The sequence below is a fragment of the Pseudorca crassidens genome, chromosome 3, assembly GCF_039906515.1.
Source record: "Pseudorca crassidens isolate mPseCra1 chromosome 3, mPseCra1.hap1, whole genome shotgun sequence".
Classification (NCBI taxonomy): Eukaryota; Metazoa; Chordata; class Mammalia; order Artiodactyla; family Delphinidae; genus Pseudorca; species Pseudorca crassidens.
In genome coordinates this window covers 105,889,905-105,910,163 of record NC_090298.1, presented here as the reverse complement: position 1 = coordinate 105,910,163, position 20,259 = coordinate 105,889,905, and the positions used below count along the sequence as shown (strand labels likewise).

At 40.9% G+C, this 20,259-nt stretch overlaps 2 protein-coding genes across 2 annotated transcripts in view; one reads left to right on the top strand and one right to left on the bottom strand.

Annotated features, from left to right (window-relative positions):
• Positions 1-1,446: 1,446 nt before the first annotated feature.
• CCDC192 (coiled-coil domain containing 192) overlaps positions 1,447-20,259 on the bottom strand; it is a 219,729-nt gene continuing 200,916 nt past the window's right edge. Inside the window, 2 exon segments of the mRNA XM_067730225.1 lie at positions 1,447-1,530; positions 1,533-1,768. Of these exon segments, the coding sequence (XP_067586326.1) occupies positions 1,447-1,530; positions 1,533-1,768 (320 nt within the window).
• On the top strand, positions 9,609-10,477 carry LOC137220568 (double homeobox protein B-like). The gene is given in 4 exon segments (XM_067730028.1): positions 9,609-9,870; positions 9,873-10,040; positions 10,228-10,314; positions 10,317-10,477. Coding segments are annotated over 4 exon segments (678 nt in total).

The window sequence follows — 20,259 nt, the reverse complement described above, 5'->3', positions numbered from 1 at the left end:
ATTTCTGAAGTGAGGGACTGATGTAGACTCCATGGAAAAGCTTCTTTTGGAACCGTGGAAAAGTGCTTCAAGTCACTTTCTGGGGTAGGTGTGTATTCATGATCATAGAGTTGTAAGTTGGTTTCATTTCTGATAATGGACTGCACCTGTACATACTTGCAGACATTTCAGGTGAAATTCTGAGGTTATGTACAGATATGGGAAGATTCTAGCTTTATAGGAACATAGAACCTACTGGTAAAACCATGGTTTTATTTTGTAGTGAACCTCTAGAGTCAATATTGCAAAGCTATTATGAGTCCAAAACTCAATACTTCCTTAAAAAAAAAAAAAAGTCAAGTTTAAAAACTTTGTTTTAAGGAGACTCTTTAACTGTGCCTGTGAATTCCTGAATGATAAAAGTTGTGATTTTCATGTTTTCTAGGGTATTGCTAACATCTACTATTGTGCCTGGTAGATAGAAGAGTTCTGATGAGTAGTTGTTGAACTGATTGAATTAAATCGAGAAGTAGCAATACAGTCAGACTCATGGGATAGCTATAGCTGTTTGCCTGAGTCCTGCAGTACAGAGAGAGTAAGAATTAAGCCCCAAGGTCTTAAAGTTAGTAACTAGCTTGTCTTTTTGGATGAGAAATAGTTCATTTGAAGGGGATGAGTGGGATATGATATGAGGTCTTCTACTCCATTAATTACAGGGCAGCTTTCCTTTGCCCATCTTCTATTTTTCCTGATGTTATTTTGTGCCATCCACAGCTCCTCGGTACAATTGTAATGGTGTATTTTGCTTTGGTCTTAATGTTGCTCGTAAGGGAAAAATCAGTGTTATGTGTTTTCCCAAGGAGATGTTGTCCCAGGACACTTCTCCCAAAGGACTGCGGCTCTGATTCATCCATTCTTTATTTCTTTTGATTGGTTTTGTTTTACTTCATTTCTACCCTTGCTAAATGCGAATAAAATACATGCCATTGAGAAATATATTCTAGAGGATACAAAAAGACAGACCTCATGGCTATTTAATCTGTTGGCAATGATTCTGCTTGCAGTACCCCAACATTCCCCAGTTTGAAGCTCACCCTCCATGACTGCTTTCTATTCACAGTTGAGCTGCATAATAAAATGGGATTCATGCCACTCTTCCCTTGCGGTGTGACAAACCTCTGGTAAGAGGATAATGCTAAGTTCTTTGACCATCTCTCTAGCTTTGTGTTTTTTCCTCTCCCTCTGTTATCAGGAATGTCTGAAAACAAAGTATTCTACAGCTGTGTGGATTATGTGACAAATGTCTAAAGGGGAAACATTCAGTGTTTGCGTCTGAGGACTTCCCTTTGTTTTGTTTCCTTCCGATATGAACCTTATAGAATAGGTCAAACCCGTGAACTTGAACTTGAGTTTGCCAGTGAGTCTGCTTGGGCTCTGGACTTTACCTTGGTGACACTTAATAAACTTTTATTTTTTTTTTTTTACTGAGAATCTTTGAATATCCTCGTCATAGACCACAGGAGTGATGCTATTATTAAAGAAAATTAAAGAAAATTGGCCTCTTGTAAACATTCTGGAGAGTCTTTGACCTCTGGGAAAGGATGGGCCTCCCGCTCGGCTTCCAGCTGCTGAATCTTCCTTTCCTTTTCTTCTAAAATTTCTTCCAGCTGAGTGATCTTCTCAGTCTGATGGGAAACCTGGGTCGACAACTCCACAATCAGGTTGATTTTTCGGTCACCTTCTTCCACAGGCAGGAGACCACCACAGCCCTCTTCCAGTGAGCTGTCTTCTAAAACAAACAAGAAAAGGAAAATCTGAACAGTTTTAATTGGATTTCCCAGAACTCAAAGAAAGGGAAGATGAAAAAGTTTCATTTCTCACGTTCTTAAAAGAGAACACAGATGTTGCGTCATCTGGCCAGATATACTGAGAACGGAATCTGGACCAGTGTGGGGAAGGACCCTGGGTGCTCGTGAAAAGAAATCTTAGAAGCCTCTGGAGAGGGAGGAGAATCAGTCTTTGCCAACTCTTGTTTATATGCATTTAACTTTCAATTAACCATGGGAATGAGCTGTCCTTGAAAATCCAATCTACAAACAGTAGCCATCCCAGATTTCATGTTATCTTTTCTTCATAATTCTTCACAAGAGCTACAATCAAGTAGAAATACACTTCAATGTGAATTTAATTTGACTGGGAAAAAAAAAGTTGCCATTGTCCCTTTTGGGAGAAGTGATAATGAGAAAGGACTAGTTTCTTAACCCAAGTCAGCTTTAGAGTTGGCAGGGGTGTAATTTGAGGTGATCAGGAAAACTCTGTAGCAGGGTATAGAGATTAATTTCTTTTAGGTCTGAATACATTTCAGCATGTCAATAAAATCACAAATGCCTCCTGAATATAAAAACTTATCTTTATCAATTTCTATAAGGTAACCCCTCAGATAAGGATAAAGGTCTGAGTAAGGAAGGAGAGAGAGGCTGTGTCAAAGAGATAAAAGATTAGTGACTGGAAGCAGGAAATCCTTGAAAACAAATATCACTAGATGGCCAAAAAAATTTAACTACTGAAAGGAAACCTCATTCTACTAGATTTTAGCAGTACCACCCTCCACATCACTCATCCTGAAATTTCTACCATTAAAATAATTTCTTTACGTTGTATAAAAGGCAGACTTCAGCTATAAAAAGTAAGGGACATCAAGGGCTTGGGTACCATGGTAGGATTAATTGAGCTAATAGTATACGAATGAACTTGACACATGGTGTCTACAGCTAATTGCTGTAATTGAAGGTCCAGCCTCTACTCAAACCGCAGTGAAAGCAAACCCACAGCTGCACCTGAAAGAAACATAACGGTAAGTCCAGGGTACAAAGGGCTGCTGCTATTGTGTACCTATACACCTGTTAAAGCTGGGGCAGCTTTGTTGTGATAGCCAGTGCAGGCAGGGAATCACCCATTTCTCAGCAAATAAAACTAATTTGTGGCCATAATTTTCTCGAGAAGTCACGGGGTGAGAGCTTGAGCACTGCATTGCACACTGGACACAATGCTTTGGCTTCACAAAAGTGATGAGAGGAGAGATCAGGCTGGTCTCTGCTTTTAGAAATTACTGTCAGCAATGTACTACGTTTCAAGAATCTATGGAGAAATCTTTGTTCTGAACATATGAGATTCTAATGATAATATTTAAGGAGATGGTAGTTTGGGTATCTTTCTTAAAAAACAATGAAAAAAATCTCAAATCGCAAAGAAGCATTTGATTTGTGCCCTCTTCAAGAGGCCTGTGCTTTCAAGCCCAGAAGAAGGAGTCCATAGGATGGGGTGGGGGGCTTCCTCATTTGCTGATATGCTGGGCCTCACCTTTCCTTTTTTCTGACTACAGCTGTGCTGCCCAATACGGTAGCCACTTACCACATGCTGCCATTAACCAACTGAATGTGGCTGGTTTGAATTGAGATGTGCTGCAGGTATAAAATATACATTTGATTTGGAAGACAGATTTGAAAATAACGTGAAATATCTCATTAGGCTTAAAAAATTGATTATGTATTAAAATGATATATTTTAGATTACATTGCACTAAAATATATTTTTTAAATCAATTTTACTCATTTGTTTTTACTTCTTAAAAATGTGGCTACTAGAAAATTTCAAGTATCATTTGTGGCTCTCATTATAGTTCTATTGGATAGTGCTGAACTGGAGTTTCCTTTTGGATGAGAACTCTTTTTTTTTTTTAACATCTTTATTGGAGTATAGTTGCTTTACAATGGTGTGTTAGTTTCTGCTGTATAACAAAGTGAATCAGCCATATGCATACATATATCCCCATATCTCCTCCCTCTTGCGTCTTCCTCCCACCCTCCCTATCCCACCCCTCCAGGCGGTCACAAAGCACCGAGATGATCTCCCTGTGCTGTGCAGCTGCTTCCCACTAGCTATCTGTTTTACATTTGGTAGTGTATATATGTCCATGCCACTCTCTCACTTCGTCCCAGCTTACCCTTCCTCCTCCTTGTGTCCTCAAGTCCATTCTCTACGTCTGTGTCTTTATTCCTGTCCTGCCCCAGGTTCGTCAGAACAAATTTTTTTTTTTAGATTCCATATATATGTTTTAGCATATGGTATTTATTTTTCTCTTTCTGACATACTTCACTCTGTATGACAGTCTCTAGGTCCATCCACCTCACTACAAACAACTCAATTTTGTTTCTTTTTATGGCTGAGTAATATTCCATTGTATATGTGTGCCAGTCTTCTTTATCCATTCATCTATCGATGGACACTTGGGTTTGGATGAGCAGTCTTTGAAACAAAGGTGGATGTGTTCCCTGCTGATGGCTCTTGTTAACATGTACAGTTGTTATTCGGGAGGGAGGATTGCTGGTCCTCAACTATTAGCACAGAGATCATGTCTTCTGTTACTCTAGAAGGTAGAGGCATGGAAATCTGGGCTTGGGAGAATGGGTTCTTAGGGGTTGAAGTGAGTTTCAACAGGAGAGGAAAGAATAGAAGGGAAATGGCAGCAAGAGGCAGTGGGAAGATGTTAAGGAAAGGAATGGCAGGCAGGATAGAGAGGGCTGGGCACTGTGAGGCTCGGGGACAAAGGGGGCATCAGAAGCATCTCTCCTTGTCTATGTCTGTCAGATTCTCCTTTCTCGTTGACCTCTCCTTCAATACTTTCTTTCCCCAGTTTTCCCTCTCTTTTTAGGAGAAGTTATTTTCTACCAATTGCACAGGGAAGAAAGGAGTTTAGCATCATTCCCAAAAGCAAACTGGTCAAAAATATTTTTTTTAATTTGTTTTTTAAAAAAATAATGCAATATAGGTAAGACACTTCTTTCACTGAATTCTAATGATAAAGGGGTAAAAATGCAGCAGGGTGGCCTTACATAGGCAATCACAGTCACCAGGTCTATACCCTCTGTCTCTGCCCTCTCGGAAGAGTGTAGTAGAGGGAGAAAGTAGAATGACAATGAGAGAAAGAGAGTCAGGGTGTCTTGGTTAGCTCAGGCTACCACAACAAAATACTGTAGACTGGGTATCTTAAAGAACAGAAATTTATTGTCATAGATCTAGAGCTTGGGAGCCCTAGATCAGGGTGCCAGTGTGGTTGGGTTCTGGTGAGGACTCTCAGCCTGATTTGCAGACAGCTGCCTTCTTGCTGTGTCTGCACATGGTAGAGAAAGAGATCACAGGTTCTTCTTATGAGGGCACTAACCTCTTTCAGAGGGCCCTGCCCTCATGACCTCATCTAACCTAATTACCTCCCAAAGGCACCATCTCTAAATACTAGTACATTGGGGGGTTAGGGCTTCAACATATGGATTTTTGTGGGGGACACAATTCTGCCTAGCACAGGGAGAAGATAATTGGAAAAAGTGTAGAGAAGAAACATGAGGCTGAAAAAAGGAGAGATGGCATGAGACCTTTAATTCTACTGTAATGTTTTCATGTATTACATGAAAATGCCGATAAGGAGACAAGCTAAAGAATGGGTGTGCCAAAAAGGAGATTTCTCATACAAGTATATTTTACCATTAAATGATCTCTTTACACATATAAGAAAAATATTTTTGTTCCGTTTCTAAACACGTATGAATAATAAAAGTGTTTTAAACTTTTCAATAAAGTGAGGGACTCCAGGATTCACATCCTATTTGTATTGGAAACAGCCCAAGGCCACTCCAATAAATTTTTCAGACTCTACCACTAAACTTCACATAATCTTGTCTGCACTGCTCTTCCCTACTCCAAACTCCCTCATCTGTAATAGGAAGGGATGTGTGTCCCTAAGGTCCTGACAGCTCTACATGCCCCCAGATCTCAAACACCTCTTGTCTTCCATGGCCTTTTGCTAGAAGCTCAGATAGTCTTGCCAAGGCCATGGCTGCCTGAGATGTGGAGGATTCTGTCTGCTGACCAGATAATCTCAGGTTTAACCTTATACCCAGAGGCAGTAGGAGACCCAGAGACAAGAGAGAATCTTCTCTCTGTCAGACAGAGGGGACAAACCTGACTAGCGACAGTCAGGGTATGATGTCATCACAATTGCTACTATTGTAGAGGTTTTTACAAGCATACATTATTTTTCAGGATTTCCCCTCTTTCTGCCTTACAAATGTGGGAAGCAGGAATGAGACTGCGGGTTTAGGGTCACGGCAAAGAGGAGGCAGGAGAAGGGGTGGTGATAGTTGTGCAGGTTTAGAAAGAGGACAGACAATAGGAGCCTTCTTCCAGCTGGGCCAGGCTACGTTCAGGTTTCTAAGTCACCCTTGAAGGACAAAATGCCTTTGGCCATTTGCAGCTTCCCATTCTTTATACCCTCAAAACCTTCATGCTCTTAGCACAGGGTCACATGAGAGTCATGTCAAAAATGACTAAATTGACAACAGCAGAGGTAATTGTACTTTGAGAAGCTTAGGGACTTAGAGTTGGAATGTGTGCTTTGCGGGTGCTCTGATCTCACCTGTACAGGAATTATTTCTGCAGCATCCCTAAATGATGATTTTCTAAGTGGCTTGCAGACATTGGTGTCCCTCAAGCTCTTCCTGGGTCAGCTGCCAATTGTAATCAAAGAATGAAATTTGCATTTTGCCACAAATGCAGCTGCCTTTTGTTATAGAGCTATCTGACAGGTGGAAGGCTGTCATGGACAGACTGGAGGAGAGCAGAGTACAACTTACAGCTAATCAGAGGAAAGAGGTGTAGTGTGAAAAGTGGCCAACAAATGGCTGGAAAGCTTTTTAAAATTTTTATAAATATTTCTTTCTAAAAAGGGGTGTTCCCCTTTGGATCCCTTTACTGATATCACCACCCAAAAATGTTCATTGAGCAGAGAAACGCTAAGAACCACTGATCGAGCATCTGATTCCAATACCTCTAACAGTGGGAAACACACTTCTTCCCAGTTAGATCTCAAGCATCCTTCATGGTCATCTTTTTCATTCATTCATTCATTCATTCAATAATTAGTTCGGTAACTGGGACCCTGCACATAGAGAATAAATCAGATGCCTGCTGGCTCCAGTCACAGTTCCACAGTTGGGTAGGAGAGGCAACACTGAGTTAGGCCCTAGAGGACACACAGGATTTAGCTTAAACAAGCATCTCCACTGGGTACTCACCTGTGGACATTTACTTTTCTCTCTGCCTTTCAAGCTGACTGCTGAGGCTGCCAGGTATTTAAGAAAGACGCCCACTGGTGAGGTGATTAAATACCTCGCTCCCCTCAGAGGCACCCAGGATTACTGTTTGGCCTAAAAGACTATGTCAGCTTCCTCCTCTGCTCAAATGCCCATCACTCTGACTCACCTTCATGCTGGTTTTGAAAGCTGTGTATATTTCACAGTAAACACCGAGGGAGTACAATTTCATCTGTTGCCATACTTGGACTTGAAAATTGGCACCTCCTTGTAAATATATCCCTCTCATTACTTGGATAAAATCCAAAATGACAAAAACCTTCCTAATTTTCTCTCCTTCTCTAGACTGTTGCAATGAACATTTGAGAATGGTAATTCTCTGCAGTAAAATGATTCACTTACATTTTGCATTCTTGTAGCACAAATGTTTTACCTCTTGAAAATCAGGTTTGTCTTACATCCTGCAGACTTGTGTATCCTCCTCCATCAATGTTTTTATTTGAACACTTAGAATACATTTGAAGTTGGCAAATTTGTTGACTTGGGAAAAAACCAAGTAGCATTATAAGAACAGATTGACCTGGCAAATAAGTTTAGTCAGTTAAAATAATTAAAAAACAGTCTGATATTTGCTAGGAAGTTTTGATATGTATCACAAAACTCCCCATATCATAATGATGACCTGTCTTATAACAGGATTGTGTTTCAGAGGAAAAGTTTGAGGTGCAATTGTAGACTGGAGCAAATAGACATTTTCACCTAGCAACAGCCCAACAGTCCCATACCTAAGAGCTTAAAAATATCTGTCTGTTTTAATAAGTGCTTTGGAAGGACAACATACTTAGTTGAAACCTTGATGGAAAGGCTGTAGCCCTGATGACATGGGGAAGTGCTCCGGAGAGCAAAGGGATCAGAGAGCCTATAGAACACTTGATGAAAAAAAAAAAAAACACTTAGGAAAAGCAAGGAGTGAGAGAGACTGTGTAGGAAGTACTTGTTGCTTCAAGCTCCTTGGCCTCAAGCAGACGCTGTTCCTGCGCCAGTCCCCAGAGCCAGCATGTGGGGTCTGCTGATACGGATGCTTTGAGGACTTGTTTAGTGTTTGGGTACCTGCTGGAATGAAAAGCACTACTCATTAACCACTAGTGTCACTCCTGTGCTGGCAGGATGCTCTCACCGTGAGACATGTGTGGGAGCCAAGCAGGCCGAGGGAACTGCAGATTCCCAGTGTCCTTCCTTTGTCACTCTGAAGCATAAACACACTGTGATATCCATGCTTAGCATTTATGGAGATGGTTAATGCTCTCTCACCCAGAACATGTAGTTGAAGTACTGCAGTAGCTTCATATCTGGCCACACTGCTTCTGCTACTGCCCTTTCAGTCTGCCTTCAACTCTGCCCGGAGAGGTTTCATTAAAACATAGGTTGGGTGTAAACACTCTCTTGTCCAAAATTCTTCAATAGTTTTTCATTTCATGTAGACTAAAAACCCAAGTGCTTACACCGACCCGTGTGATCTGGCCCCCCTGTGCCTTGCTGACACACCTCCTATGCACCCTCCTCTCCTCATTCACCCTGCTACATTCCCACCAACATCTTCGCTATTCCTACCAGACCTAGCATATTCCCACCCCAGGGCCTTTGCATTTGCTCTTTCCTCTGCCTGATAATTGTACCCCTGATCTACACATGGCCAATTCCCTCAATTCCTTCAGGTCTTTTCTCTCCAAAGTCACCTTCATATAATGAAGCCTTCCCTGGCCATCGTGTCTGAAATGTCAACCCAACCCCCATTGCTGAACACTTCAAATCCCTGTTCCCCACTTTGGTTTTACTGACAGGCTACATCTGACTACTCTATATTTTATTTTTATCTTGTCGCTAGTCTCTCTTCTCCACTAGGATAAAAGCTCGGTGAGGGCAGAGTAGCTTCACTACTGCATCCTCTTTTCCTAAAACAGCCTTGGCCCATAGTAGATATTCATTTGTTAAGTGAATAAATGAATGAACGTTAAGTGCGTAAATGATACAAAATCACCATGGCCATGATCAGTCCAGAGGTTTCAATTTGTATATCACTAGGCTGGTCCCTCGGTTTTTTCACCAGGCACATTTTTTCTTCAAACAAAATTTTTCACTAATGCAATTTTTAAAGAAAATAAGCTGTTATGATTGTACAACGTTGCAATTAACTTTTCCGAGTTTAATTTTTTTTAAATAGAAAAGTGGAAAAGTTAGAGTAGATCTCTTCCAGATCTGTGGCTTAGATTCTATAAGCTATAAAAATGGTTTTCCGAGTTGTCCACTCATCTTTTTAGAATCTGGATACCTCTTCCCAAGATGGATTTGACCAGCACTGCAAGTGACATACTATTACAAAAAGAAACCTGGCAAGGCAAGATTATTTACAACTAGGGTCAAAAGAATATCCTGCAAGCGTGGCTTGAACATGACCCTTACCCTGAAAAAGCAAACAGGAAACATATGGCCAAGGAAATTGGCATTCCAGAATTTAAAATTCAGATTTGGTTTAAAAACCACAGAGCAAGACAGAGACGATTGGGGTTCAGCTCCTCCCTAGGAGAAGACCAAATCCATGGACAAAACCAGCCTCAGCCTTATACTCAAGAATACTTACCAAAAGGAGCCACACGAGACCAGACATCCGTCCCAAGATCTCAATCAAACATTCTAGTTCAAGCCTTCAAGAGGAGCCAATTCCTTGATACTGCAAACAGGACAACACTAGCCAAACAGGCATTCCAGAATCGAGAATTCAAATGTGGTTTCAGGACCCAAGGTCTCTGGACCCTGGGCAGAGCAGAAGTGAGCCTGTGAATTCCTTGGTGGATGGCCCAAATGGGAGACCTGGTCTGACAGCTCTGCAGCACGAAATTGACCTGTGCACTCTCCCAGGCAGATCTCATCATTTTCCTTCCTCCAGTTCTTTCAGCAAGAACCAACCATTTCTACCTTTCTCCCGTCCCACGTATCCTCTGTCCCTTGTGTGATCCAAGGACAAAGTGTCATGATGCGGCCCATGCAGGCTGTGCAGGGAGGAGAGAACTCTCCTCTACTCTAACACTTGGGAATTATGTGCCAGTACTGCTGACTATAGGAGGAGACCCAGATACTCAGTATCCTTTCTGGCCCCAATACCAAGAAGAACGCCAGGATCACCAAGAACAGACTGACTACTGCAGTTGGAAGACTATTCTCAGCCTCAAGCTGAGCACAAAAAACAACCACCACAGGATCTGGGCCAGGTGGACATACCTTACTTTCTGCAGTGGTGGGATGAGTGCTGCCAGGCTCTGATTGCAGAGTGGGATCCTCAAAAAGGGACCCACTGAGGCAGACTGTTGGCCACAGCACACAGAGTCATGCCCTCAGCCAACAGCACCAGCAATATATAGAAACCTCAAGAAGCCTTTAGGTCAACTCCTGCCATCCACAGATTGTCAGTAAAAGGTACAAACTTTTTTGAATCCTGATCCCCAGGAAGAGGACCCTCCAGGATTTTCAGGCTCTTCTGAACACTCTGCAAAGCTCACCAGGGCTTGGGCTTCAGAAGGAAGAAAATAGCATTCTGAACCTGATCCAGGCCTCCTTTTTTTTTTGATGCAGATCAGAGCAACTTAAAGAACAATGAATTAGGAAATCATCCTGTCAGGGGCAAAACTAAAGCAGGGGAAAGGAAAAACCACTCGGAAACCAACATGGAGGTTGTTTTTCTTGTGGGCAGTGGTTATCTTCCGTACTCCACTAAGTGAAGGACTGTTTCCAAGCTCCCCACTGCCTCTGGAAGCACCATGGGCACTAGGTGGTGGACATGTCTGCTGAATTCTTACAGAAAAAAAGTATTTTACTGACGAATATGACCTTCTCTCTGTAGTCACCACATCCTCCACAGTCTGGAAAATCCACAAACTGTAACCTAACTCAGGCAAGAACAGATCTCTGAGGGACATATTAGAACTTCTTTCCCTCCTGGCATCATGAGAGGGCAAACTTGAAATTAGTTCACTGTGTAGAAAATGAAGGGATGCTGTACTTCCTGATGATGTGAGCTCATAAAAGTGAGCTTTTCCCCAAAGCTCTGGGGGTTTAAATTGCGAACTAGATACTACCTCAGCATCCATCATTACGGGAATGATTAAATGGATTAGGACAAATCCATAATACTGAGTAACCTTCACTTGGAAGTGTATTTTTACTTTGACTATTTAAAACATACAAAAAATTACAAGGAAATTATAATAGCAATACCATATCATCACTGAACATAGTCTAATGACGCTAATCTTTCCACATTTTTAGTTTTTTGTATATATTTGATATATGTATATATATATGTCCATAAGATTTCTCCCCTTACTATAAATACATTATATATTAATCTAAAACCTGGGATAACCATTCTCATTCTCAGTCTTCTCCCTTTTGAAAAGGTAAATTCTGAAAACAGATTTTGGTATATGTGGGTTTACCTTGGCAATAAAAATGTTTTTAAAAAAAATGGTTTTCCAAGTTGGCACCTGGCAAGCCCCGTCAATATGGAGAATCCAGGGCCTCACTGCTGAAATTCTGCTCAGGTGAATCTAGGAGGATGTCTGGGAATCTATATTTTTATGAAGCTCCCTGGGTAATTCTGATGATCAGCTGGTTTTTGCACTTGAATTTCTGCTGCCCTACAGTAGACATGGCGAACAAAGCTTTTGGTGAAATCCTAAGAGGCAGGCCCAGGAGTCCCCTAGGCAAGCCCCTTCTTGACAAGGCTGCTGTGCACACAGCTAGAGGAGAGAGGTCACATCTGATGTGCTCTTTGTGTCGCTCCCTGTTTACCCGAAAGGGCTCTGCCTGCAAATGTAACTAGCTGACCCAATGCATCCGTGGTCCTCACAGCCCTGCTCCTCCTCTAATTGTCTTAAATCTCATCTTGCCAGTTCTAACGTGGCTAAATTATCTCCAGAATACCCAGAGAAAATGGTGAGTGTTTGGGAGTTTTTGTTTTTGCTTCTGTTTCCCAGGGCGTGGATGGATCCATTTCCTCAAAAGCTGATGTGGAGAGGAGTCTCTCTTTTCCTTCCCATGAGGAGTGACTCAGAGGAAGGGAAGGGAAGGGAAGGGAAGGGAAGGGAAGGGAAGGGAAGGGAGAGATCAAACCTTGGAGTGGAAGCATGGCGACCCCCAGCTTCCATAAGTGTTTAACAGCCACCATGGCCATATAGGGAGCAAGTGAATCCCCTCTGCAGATATGAATCCAGGGTTTTCTTCTTGGAGCTTGCTGGAGTCGTGACATGTCCAAGAAAACTGATAAGAACATTGTCGCAGAAAGACATGTGAATACCTTGGCTCTAGCTTGGGAGGTGAAGGAGAGTTATTTGTATGGGAAAGCAAGTGAGGACGTCTCAAAGATGGTGCCACAAAATGAATATAGGCTGGGACAGGATGGAGGGGGAACACCCAGTGGCCAGAAATTGCTGGGTGGGCAGAATGTAATGCTGTGTTCCACCTCCTACCTACACCAGTAGGGCAAAGGTTTTACTAGGGTGAGGGTAGGACAGCATAAGTTAACTTACTCCATCACTCCCTTTTGGTGCATGGTTCCTTCCCACCCACTTCAGGGTCTCAGATCACAGCAGACTGTTCTACAGAGGGGTTCTTTGATAAGACACATGAGCATTGTCAGCATAACAGTGCACCTGAGTTATGCCAAGAGGAAATCAACCTAAGCAGAAGAAAGGTGTTTTGGAATCTCTCTCACCTCTTCCTATGAGCAGACCTGAAGTCCCCTCCCATAAGTCTGGCTCCTCAGAAGATAATAATGGATGAACACAATGACGGACAGCCTGGCCAGAGGCTGAAAGGTAAATATGGCTCCTGGTAGGGAAACAAAATTCAAGGGAACGGGAGACCCAGGAGTTTGGGAGAAAGGAAGAAAAGGAAGAGACAATAGATGAAGGACAATTTCTATGCTTATCTGAAGTGGAATCCATATGGATTCTTCTGAAGTGAATCCATATGGACTGAAAGTCACTTGGAGGAATAAAATAAGGAAGATTTCCATCATTTGAACCACGTGTTGCACTAGAGTGACCAGCAGTGAGACTTTCCTGCTTTTCTTCTTGGGTGCACAGGGGTTATATGAGCCTAAGTCCTTATCAAATGAGGAATGCCAATTTACTTTGTTTGCGTTAATTTTCAAAAGATAATATAGTTTCTGGTGTTGTATGGCATTGAGAAATAAAATGATGCTGTAGTAATAATAGTATTGGCAAGGTTATTTTTTGCTAATGAAAATTAGCTGTGGAGAAAGATGGGCTAAAGGAGTCGTTATTTTTGTTGACCAGGACTTTGCTTGTGTAAACTATGTAGGGGAACAGGGTTTGTGGAGAGGAGGCAGAAGTCATTTTAGCGTCACTGACTTGACACTGCCATTACATGTCTGTGACGACAGGACCCTTGGGTGCAATCATTTTCCTATGCAAAATTTTGAGCGACTTGTTCAGCTCTGCTTCACAACACACAGCTCTCTTTCTTCCCTCTCACCTTGCCCCTCATTTTCTTCCTTTAGATTGATTAGCCCTGGGATGACTGTGATGCCACCATTGAATTTTTCCAGTCCCCTAGATACAGTGCTAGGTCTGGACTCAGTACTTCTTGAGTGGAGTTAAGGAATCTATGCATAAGGTGTAACAAATTGCAAAAAAAATACTACAGTGGCAAAGACTCTCTCCTTGACCAAACTTTAGTCAGGCTCCTCTGGGCCGTTTTCTTGACTAGATGTCATCCTTGAGCCTTGTCCTCAAGAGTCCAGTTGTAGTAAGACTCCTGCTAAGTTACTTTAGCAAGAATCTCCCATCCTTTGTATCTGATCACCCTCAATTTCTGATCCAATTCCTTATCCTCCTCCACCCCAGGTGATATCTGGTGAGTAATGAGAAAAATCTATGCATTATCGGAGGCCCAGAAGCTGCTTAGCCAGGGGACTTGGATTTCAACTAAGGGAAGCTCAAGGTTCCCAAATGGATAGAGGTCTGGATTCCAGGCCCTCCCGTATCCTATGGAATTGTGTGCCATTGTTAGTCCCCCTTTCTTGTCAATGTTAACTTTTTACTGGCTCCAAGCGATTAGCATTTAAATGTAACTCAGTTGCTACCATCTTAGAAAGGAAATAAAATCTTTTTACTACTTGAAGCCTCTTCAGCTGTTGCTCTACGACTGTATTACCCCCTTCACAGATACATTTCTTGGAAAGGTTGTCTATACTGTGACTCCCTTTCCGCATACCTGCCTCACGTTAACGCATTAAAAGCACTCTAGCTTTTGCTTTTAATGACATTACTAAGCTAGGATTTGCTGAAGTTACTAATGTCACTGAATCCAGTGGACTTGCTTCAGTGTTCATCTTGAATGACCTCTGAACACTTGCCACTGTTGACAGCCCCCCTTAAAGCACTCTTCACTTGACTTCTATAATATGATGCTCTGTTTTCCTCCAAACTTTCTGAATACTCCTTTGGTCTCATTTTGTGGGCTTCTCCTCAGAGCAATTACTGCAGGGAGATCCTTACATTCCTGGTCTTAAACTTTCTTCTTTCTCTCTATAGATAATTTCATTTACTCCTGTGGACATGGTTGTAATCTGTTTGTGTGAACGATGCCCAAATGACCAACGCTAGGTCACCCATGAGCTCTGGACCTTAGACTCCTCTCTTGAGATATCTCATAAACATCTCAGATAAAATATGTCCCCAGCTGAACTCAGTATCTAACGTACAAAACTGATCTCCTTCCTAGCTGAGTAAAATGGCATCACCATGCATCTACTTGCTAAGGACAGAAACCTGAGAGTTACTTTAGATTTCTCCTTTACTCCCATCCTCTTCCATCCATCTTGTCACAAAGTCCTGTAGATTCAAACCTCTAAAGATTGCTTAACTCTGTCTAATTGTCTCCATACCCATGAGGTCAGGCAAGATGCTCCTGCAACATCTTTCACCTCTGTGGCCTTGTAATTCTTATTCAAAAATTATTTTTTATATCTCTGTGAGGTACTATTTTATCAAGGACTTTTCCAAACTCCACTATTTGCCCCTCAGGTTTAGTCCTTTATGGCCAAAAGGAACTAACAAGCTGCTGGGGACAGCTTATCAGGTGATACATAGGGGCTTTAGAGTGGTACACCTGAGCACTTGGACATTTATTGCTGGAATCTATGGGGTCCAATTAAGAAGAGACCAAGTGAAAAGTGCGTTTTAGGGAACGAACCATAGAAGTGGTTTAAGTGTATAAGAAGCAATAGTAGAATTGAAATGGGTAAGAAAATATCAAAGGAGGGAGGCCCTTGTACACTTGAGAGGAATAACAGAAACAAATACTGCTTATCAGTCTTACCTCCTATACAAGTAATTGTACCTACCTTTATTTTTATTAACTTTTTCTTTCACTTTTATTTTGTGCAATTGGTGTTAGTTTAAATTTCACAGAAATTAGACAATAGTAAGTTATTAACAGTTAACGGTACCTGACTCAGGGATGGGTGGGGACCAGACGTGCCTCTGTTAAGTTAAACTGGCAGCATAAAAATGCCCTGTTCCTGAGGACAGCCTGTGGAGCATGATTCTTTCAATTCCACCTCCCAGTGGAATGCCATTCCAATTTTATCAGCTTGATTTTATTTTTTTGAAATTTCAAGATGTAATTTCATCTTGAAATTACAAAAGATAATTCAAAAGCGTTGGAGAAATTCCCCAAGAGGGAACTCAAACAAGCTGTTCTTTATTTAGGAAATCTTCTGATATTTCGTGCAAATTCATAGATGTTTTCTCATTAGTCACCTATGCTGTCATGTAAATTATATGCCTTGAGAACATGATCAAAGCTAATGGTAAAGGAGTTATTTTCAGGTTGGGCTTAAGTCCAAGGCACTTTAGAGAAGCACAAAAAATTGTCTAGGAGACTAGTGAAACACTTAGCAAAATGCTTCCATCCTGATACTAGGAAATTTTGTATATATTTTGGATGTATTGTACATAAACTTTGGAAAAATAATATTTATAGTTTTTAGAGATGTCAAAGAACTTCCATAACTATGGTTTCACTTTTTTCTTTTTTCCGTAGCCCCTTCCTCCATACTTGTAAGAGAAGGAAAAGGGGCGGGGGGAAGGGAAGTGGGGAAAGAATGAACATTTATAGAGCACTTACTTTATGTCATTTTACTAAGCACTTGTTTAGCAATCATAACAAAGCAGAGTAAATCTTTATGTTTTGTTTCTGTTATTATGACTGATGCCACTAGAATCCTTATATAGGACCAGATCTGAAATATGCAGGCCACTTGCAATTTCATCACTCCACTCCCCCTCTGCTGTCAGGTATTCATGTAAATCCATGCAAGCCTTGGCCCATTAGCATATCCTCCTGGTCTGGGGTCACAACATATCCATAGGGGTCATTTTCTGAGCACTTCTCAATTGATTATGGAATATTCCTGGCTTTACAAGAATAAAATAACAAGCCAGGTGTCTCATTCTTTTTTGTTTTCATCTATTATTAATTTCTGATCAGAAAAATGCTAAGATAACAGGAATCCTAGGAATTAGCAGCAGGATTACCATTAAGACTCGTGGGCATTTGTTCTGGCCACTTTCCAAGATGACCCTCCCAGTGTCTCTAGGTTCTAACCACCTGGATAAACAAATGCTTAGTGACACGTTCATTTTCAGCAGGCCAAGTTCTCATTTTGTCTCTGGTTTAAGATATAGAAATTATTTAAAGTTAATCTGTATTATGTATTATTTGGTAACTTCTATTCTTTAAACCACTTAAAGTGAACCTTCAAATGAGAAAGTGTGCCTAAAATTGTAAACGTTTCTGTTTTTCTAAAGACTCAGATTGGGTTTAGTCAATCGTGTAAGGTGATTTTTACTTGAGATTAGCTTCAAAGAATCAATATCGTCTGTGAATATATCAGTCAGGGTGATTTCAGCTTGGAATAACAGGACATGTGACTCGCAGCAACTTAGACAATGGGGAGTTTATTATTGCAGTGAAGTCTGGGGAATTCCAAAGTTAGCTCATTCGGTGGCTCACAGAAGCCAGGTTGGCTTCTCCTAGATTCTCTTGTTTCTCCCTCCTATTTGCAAGGTGGCTGTTCTTTACAGGGCATTGTCTAAAAGTTGGAAGACAAAGGAAAGTCTTGTCTTTTTAAGAGTTCGGAAATCTTCCATGATGCCCGCTGCAGATTTACCTTACGTGTCTTTGTCTATGATCATATCACATTCCTAAAGCAGCCCTGATGCAGAAATAGAATCCCCATTATTGGTTAAGACTAATAAACCTTAACATTTTAGGGTGGGTGGGGAGGACCTTTGAAACACATTATCTACCTAATTACTAATAAAACTGGGATTCCATTAAGAAGGAAGAATAGCGTTTTTGTTTTGTTTTGGTTTTTTTTGGTGTGTGTAGGTGACTAATAGTGTCTGCCATAGTGAATAAAATTGTTATACAAAATGCCAATAGTAGTGTGGCATTCAGTACTATTTTTGTTGCAAAAAACCTGAAAGCCCAACTCTAACTGGCTTACGTAATAGAAGGAATGTATTGAGATAGGACTAGTTTCAGGCAAGACTTAAACTAGTAGTCCCAGGAATGTAACTGGAGATCTTTTGGCCTCTCTGCTTTTTCTTTATAATGTCAGCTTCTTCCTAAGCCTGGTAGTATCCTGGTAGCCAGATGATTGCCACTGTCTTCCAGGGATAAACCTCCTTCTGTCTAATGTCAAAGAGAGCGTCTACCTGTATCAACACAGAAAAGTAGGAGGATTTTCCTTCCCATAAGCCTCAGCAAATATCCCTTACTGGCTCATATTTAATTACAAAAATCTCATCTCTGAACCAGTGGGTGGGCTATACAATTGACTTTTAAGCTTATAACATTGTAATGCATTTAAAGCAACACAATTTATGACAGTGATTTTCTGACAGAAGTGAAAGGAAGTGAGGCAGACCAGCAAATGAATGAATGAATAATGAAGAAATAAAGACCTTTCCCAATTATTATGAGTTTCATATTGCAGCTATTTCCCTAGCAAGAGTTCCAATAAATTAAATAATCATTGTCTGGAAGACAGCTTAAAATAAAGCAAATCATAAAAATCAGATTTATAGGAAACATCTAGTAATAGCCACACCGGTATTAAAATTCTAGCAGAATAAGAAACTGGTTGTTTTGGATGGAATTTATTGGTTTTGAAAAAGATGAAGAAGTTATGCATGGTGACATTTTGATATTGGGGAAATTGAGTTAATTATTTTTTGGCTAAAGAACTCAGGCAGAATTAGTTTAGGTTCGCGTTTGGCTTGGACAGAAATAGTCACAGAAGTAGAGAACAAACTTATGGTTACCAAGGTTGGGGGGGGGGCAGTGGGAGGAACGGGAGACTGGGGTTGACATGTATACTCTACTATGTATAAACTAGAGAACTAATGAGAGCCTGCTGTACAGCACAGGGAACTCAGTGCTCTGTGGTGACCTAAATGGGAAGGCAATCTAAAAAAGAGGGGATATGTGTATATGTATAACTGATTCACTTTGCTATACAGCAGAAACTAACACGATATTGTAAAGCAACTGTACTCCAATAGTATAAATAAATAAACAAACAAGTAATAAATAAAAATACCCCTCCCCCCAAAAAAACCCATATTTGGCTTTGATATTTGTTTATCATTTGAAGAGACTTTTAAAATCTAAATAAATAAGAAGAAATCTTTTTAGTGGCATGTACTTTTTAGCACACAGTGATGTTTAATGCCAGGAATGTCAGCATTTCTGAAATGTCTACTATATACATCACAGACTAGAAAAAATATATATTCGTACATTCTAAAATATACCCTTGGATAAATTAATAGTGTGTAAGAGCCAAAAAGTGAATTTTATGATTCAGCATGGAAAGAGAGGGCAGCTCCCAAAAGATGCATGGGGAGGGAGGGAGGGCTCAGGGCCTACACTACTTGGGTGGCCACTGCAATAATTTCCTAAAATCTTGGACAAATCAGCCTCTCTGTGTGTCAGCCTCTTCATTTATAAAACAAAAATGTCAGTCTATGTAATCAATGAAAAACTTTCCTGACTCTAGGATTCTATGATTGTATTAGGGACTTTGGACTTCTGGGCATATATTCTAAACTATTTTGGGACTTAACGTGTTGTTAGTTTACAAGTTGGTGTTTAAGTTTCTTAAACCTGGTATAACAGCCCATTCTACATCTATATTCCTCGGTACTGGGTACATGGTAAGTGTCAGATCTTGTTGCATGAAATTGGAGGCGACGATGGTGATTATGACTCAATCTTCTTTGGCAGATGAATGGTAGGAGTGAATAGCTTATTTAGTATCTCCCTCCTTAATTAGTAGCCCCCCAAACTACTTGTCAATCTTTTCTTATAGGGAAACAGCCAAAGGGTGAGCAGAAATAACTTGGGTAATACTTCTTTAGTTTTTTTCAGCTTCCTGGAATTTATGAACCCTATTGATGATAAACCACAAAGTTACATATTTACGTATGAATATGAGTCTCCCATATGGGGGAAATAAGAAAGTTGCCAAGGAAGAATTTCAATTAAAATTGAAAAATAAGCTCTTAAAAATGATTCTGTGTTAATGGCTGGTTTAATAAATGTTTGTAAAGCCAATAGGACAGTTTAAATCTTCAAATTATCATCTCCCGGCAGGGATGGTATAGGAGTGCAGGCGTGTGTATCTCTGCATGTGTACGCACATGTCTGTGTGGTCCAAGAATATCCAGAGAAGAAGTAGATAATGTGAAACAGAAAGAAATAGGGTAAATGACTACTATTCAATGGGGAGTCCTTTGTCTGGACTTACCCCACCTGAAAGCTGCACTCTCTGTCAAGATAGCCCATCTGGCCCCTGCAGTACAGAATAGATAGAAGTACAGGGGGACAAAGGGAGAGAAGGAAGGAGAGAGGGAGATCTAGCACGGCACCATAGCAGAGGAAAAGCTATAAGAATGAGGAGTTATGGGTAATTTTGCAGAGGATGCTTTGGAAAAAAGTGACTCTCTAAAGTCCCAGCACTGTCCTATACAGTAGCAGAGTA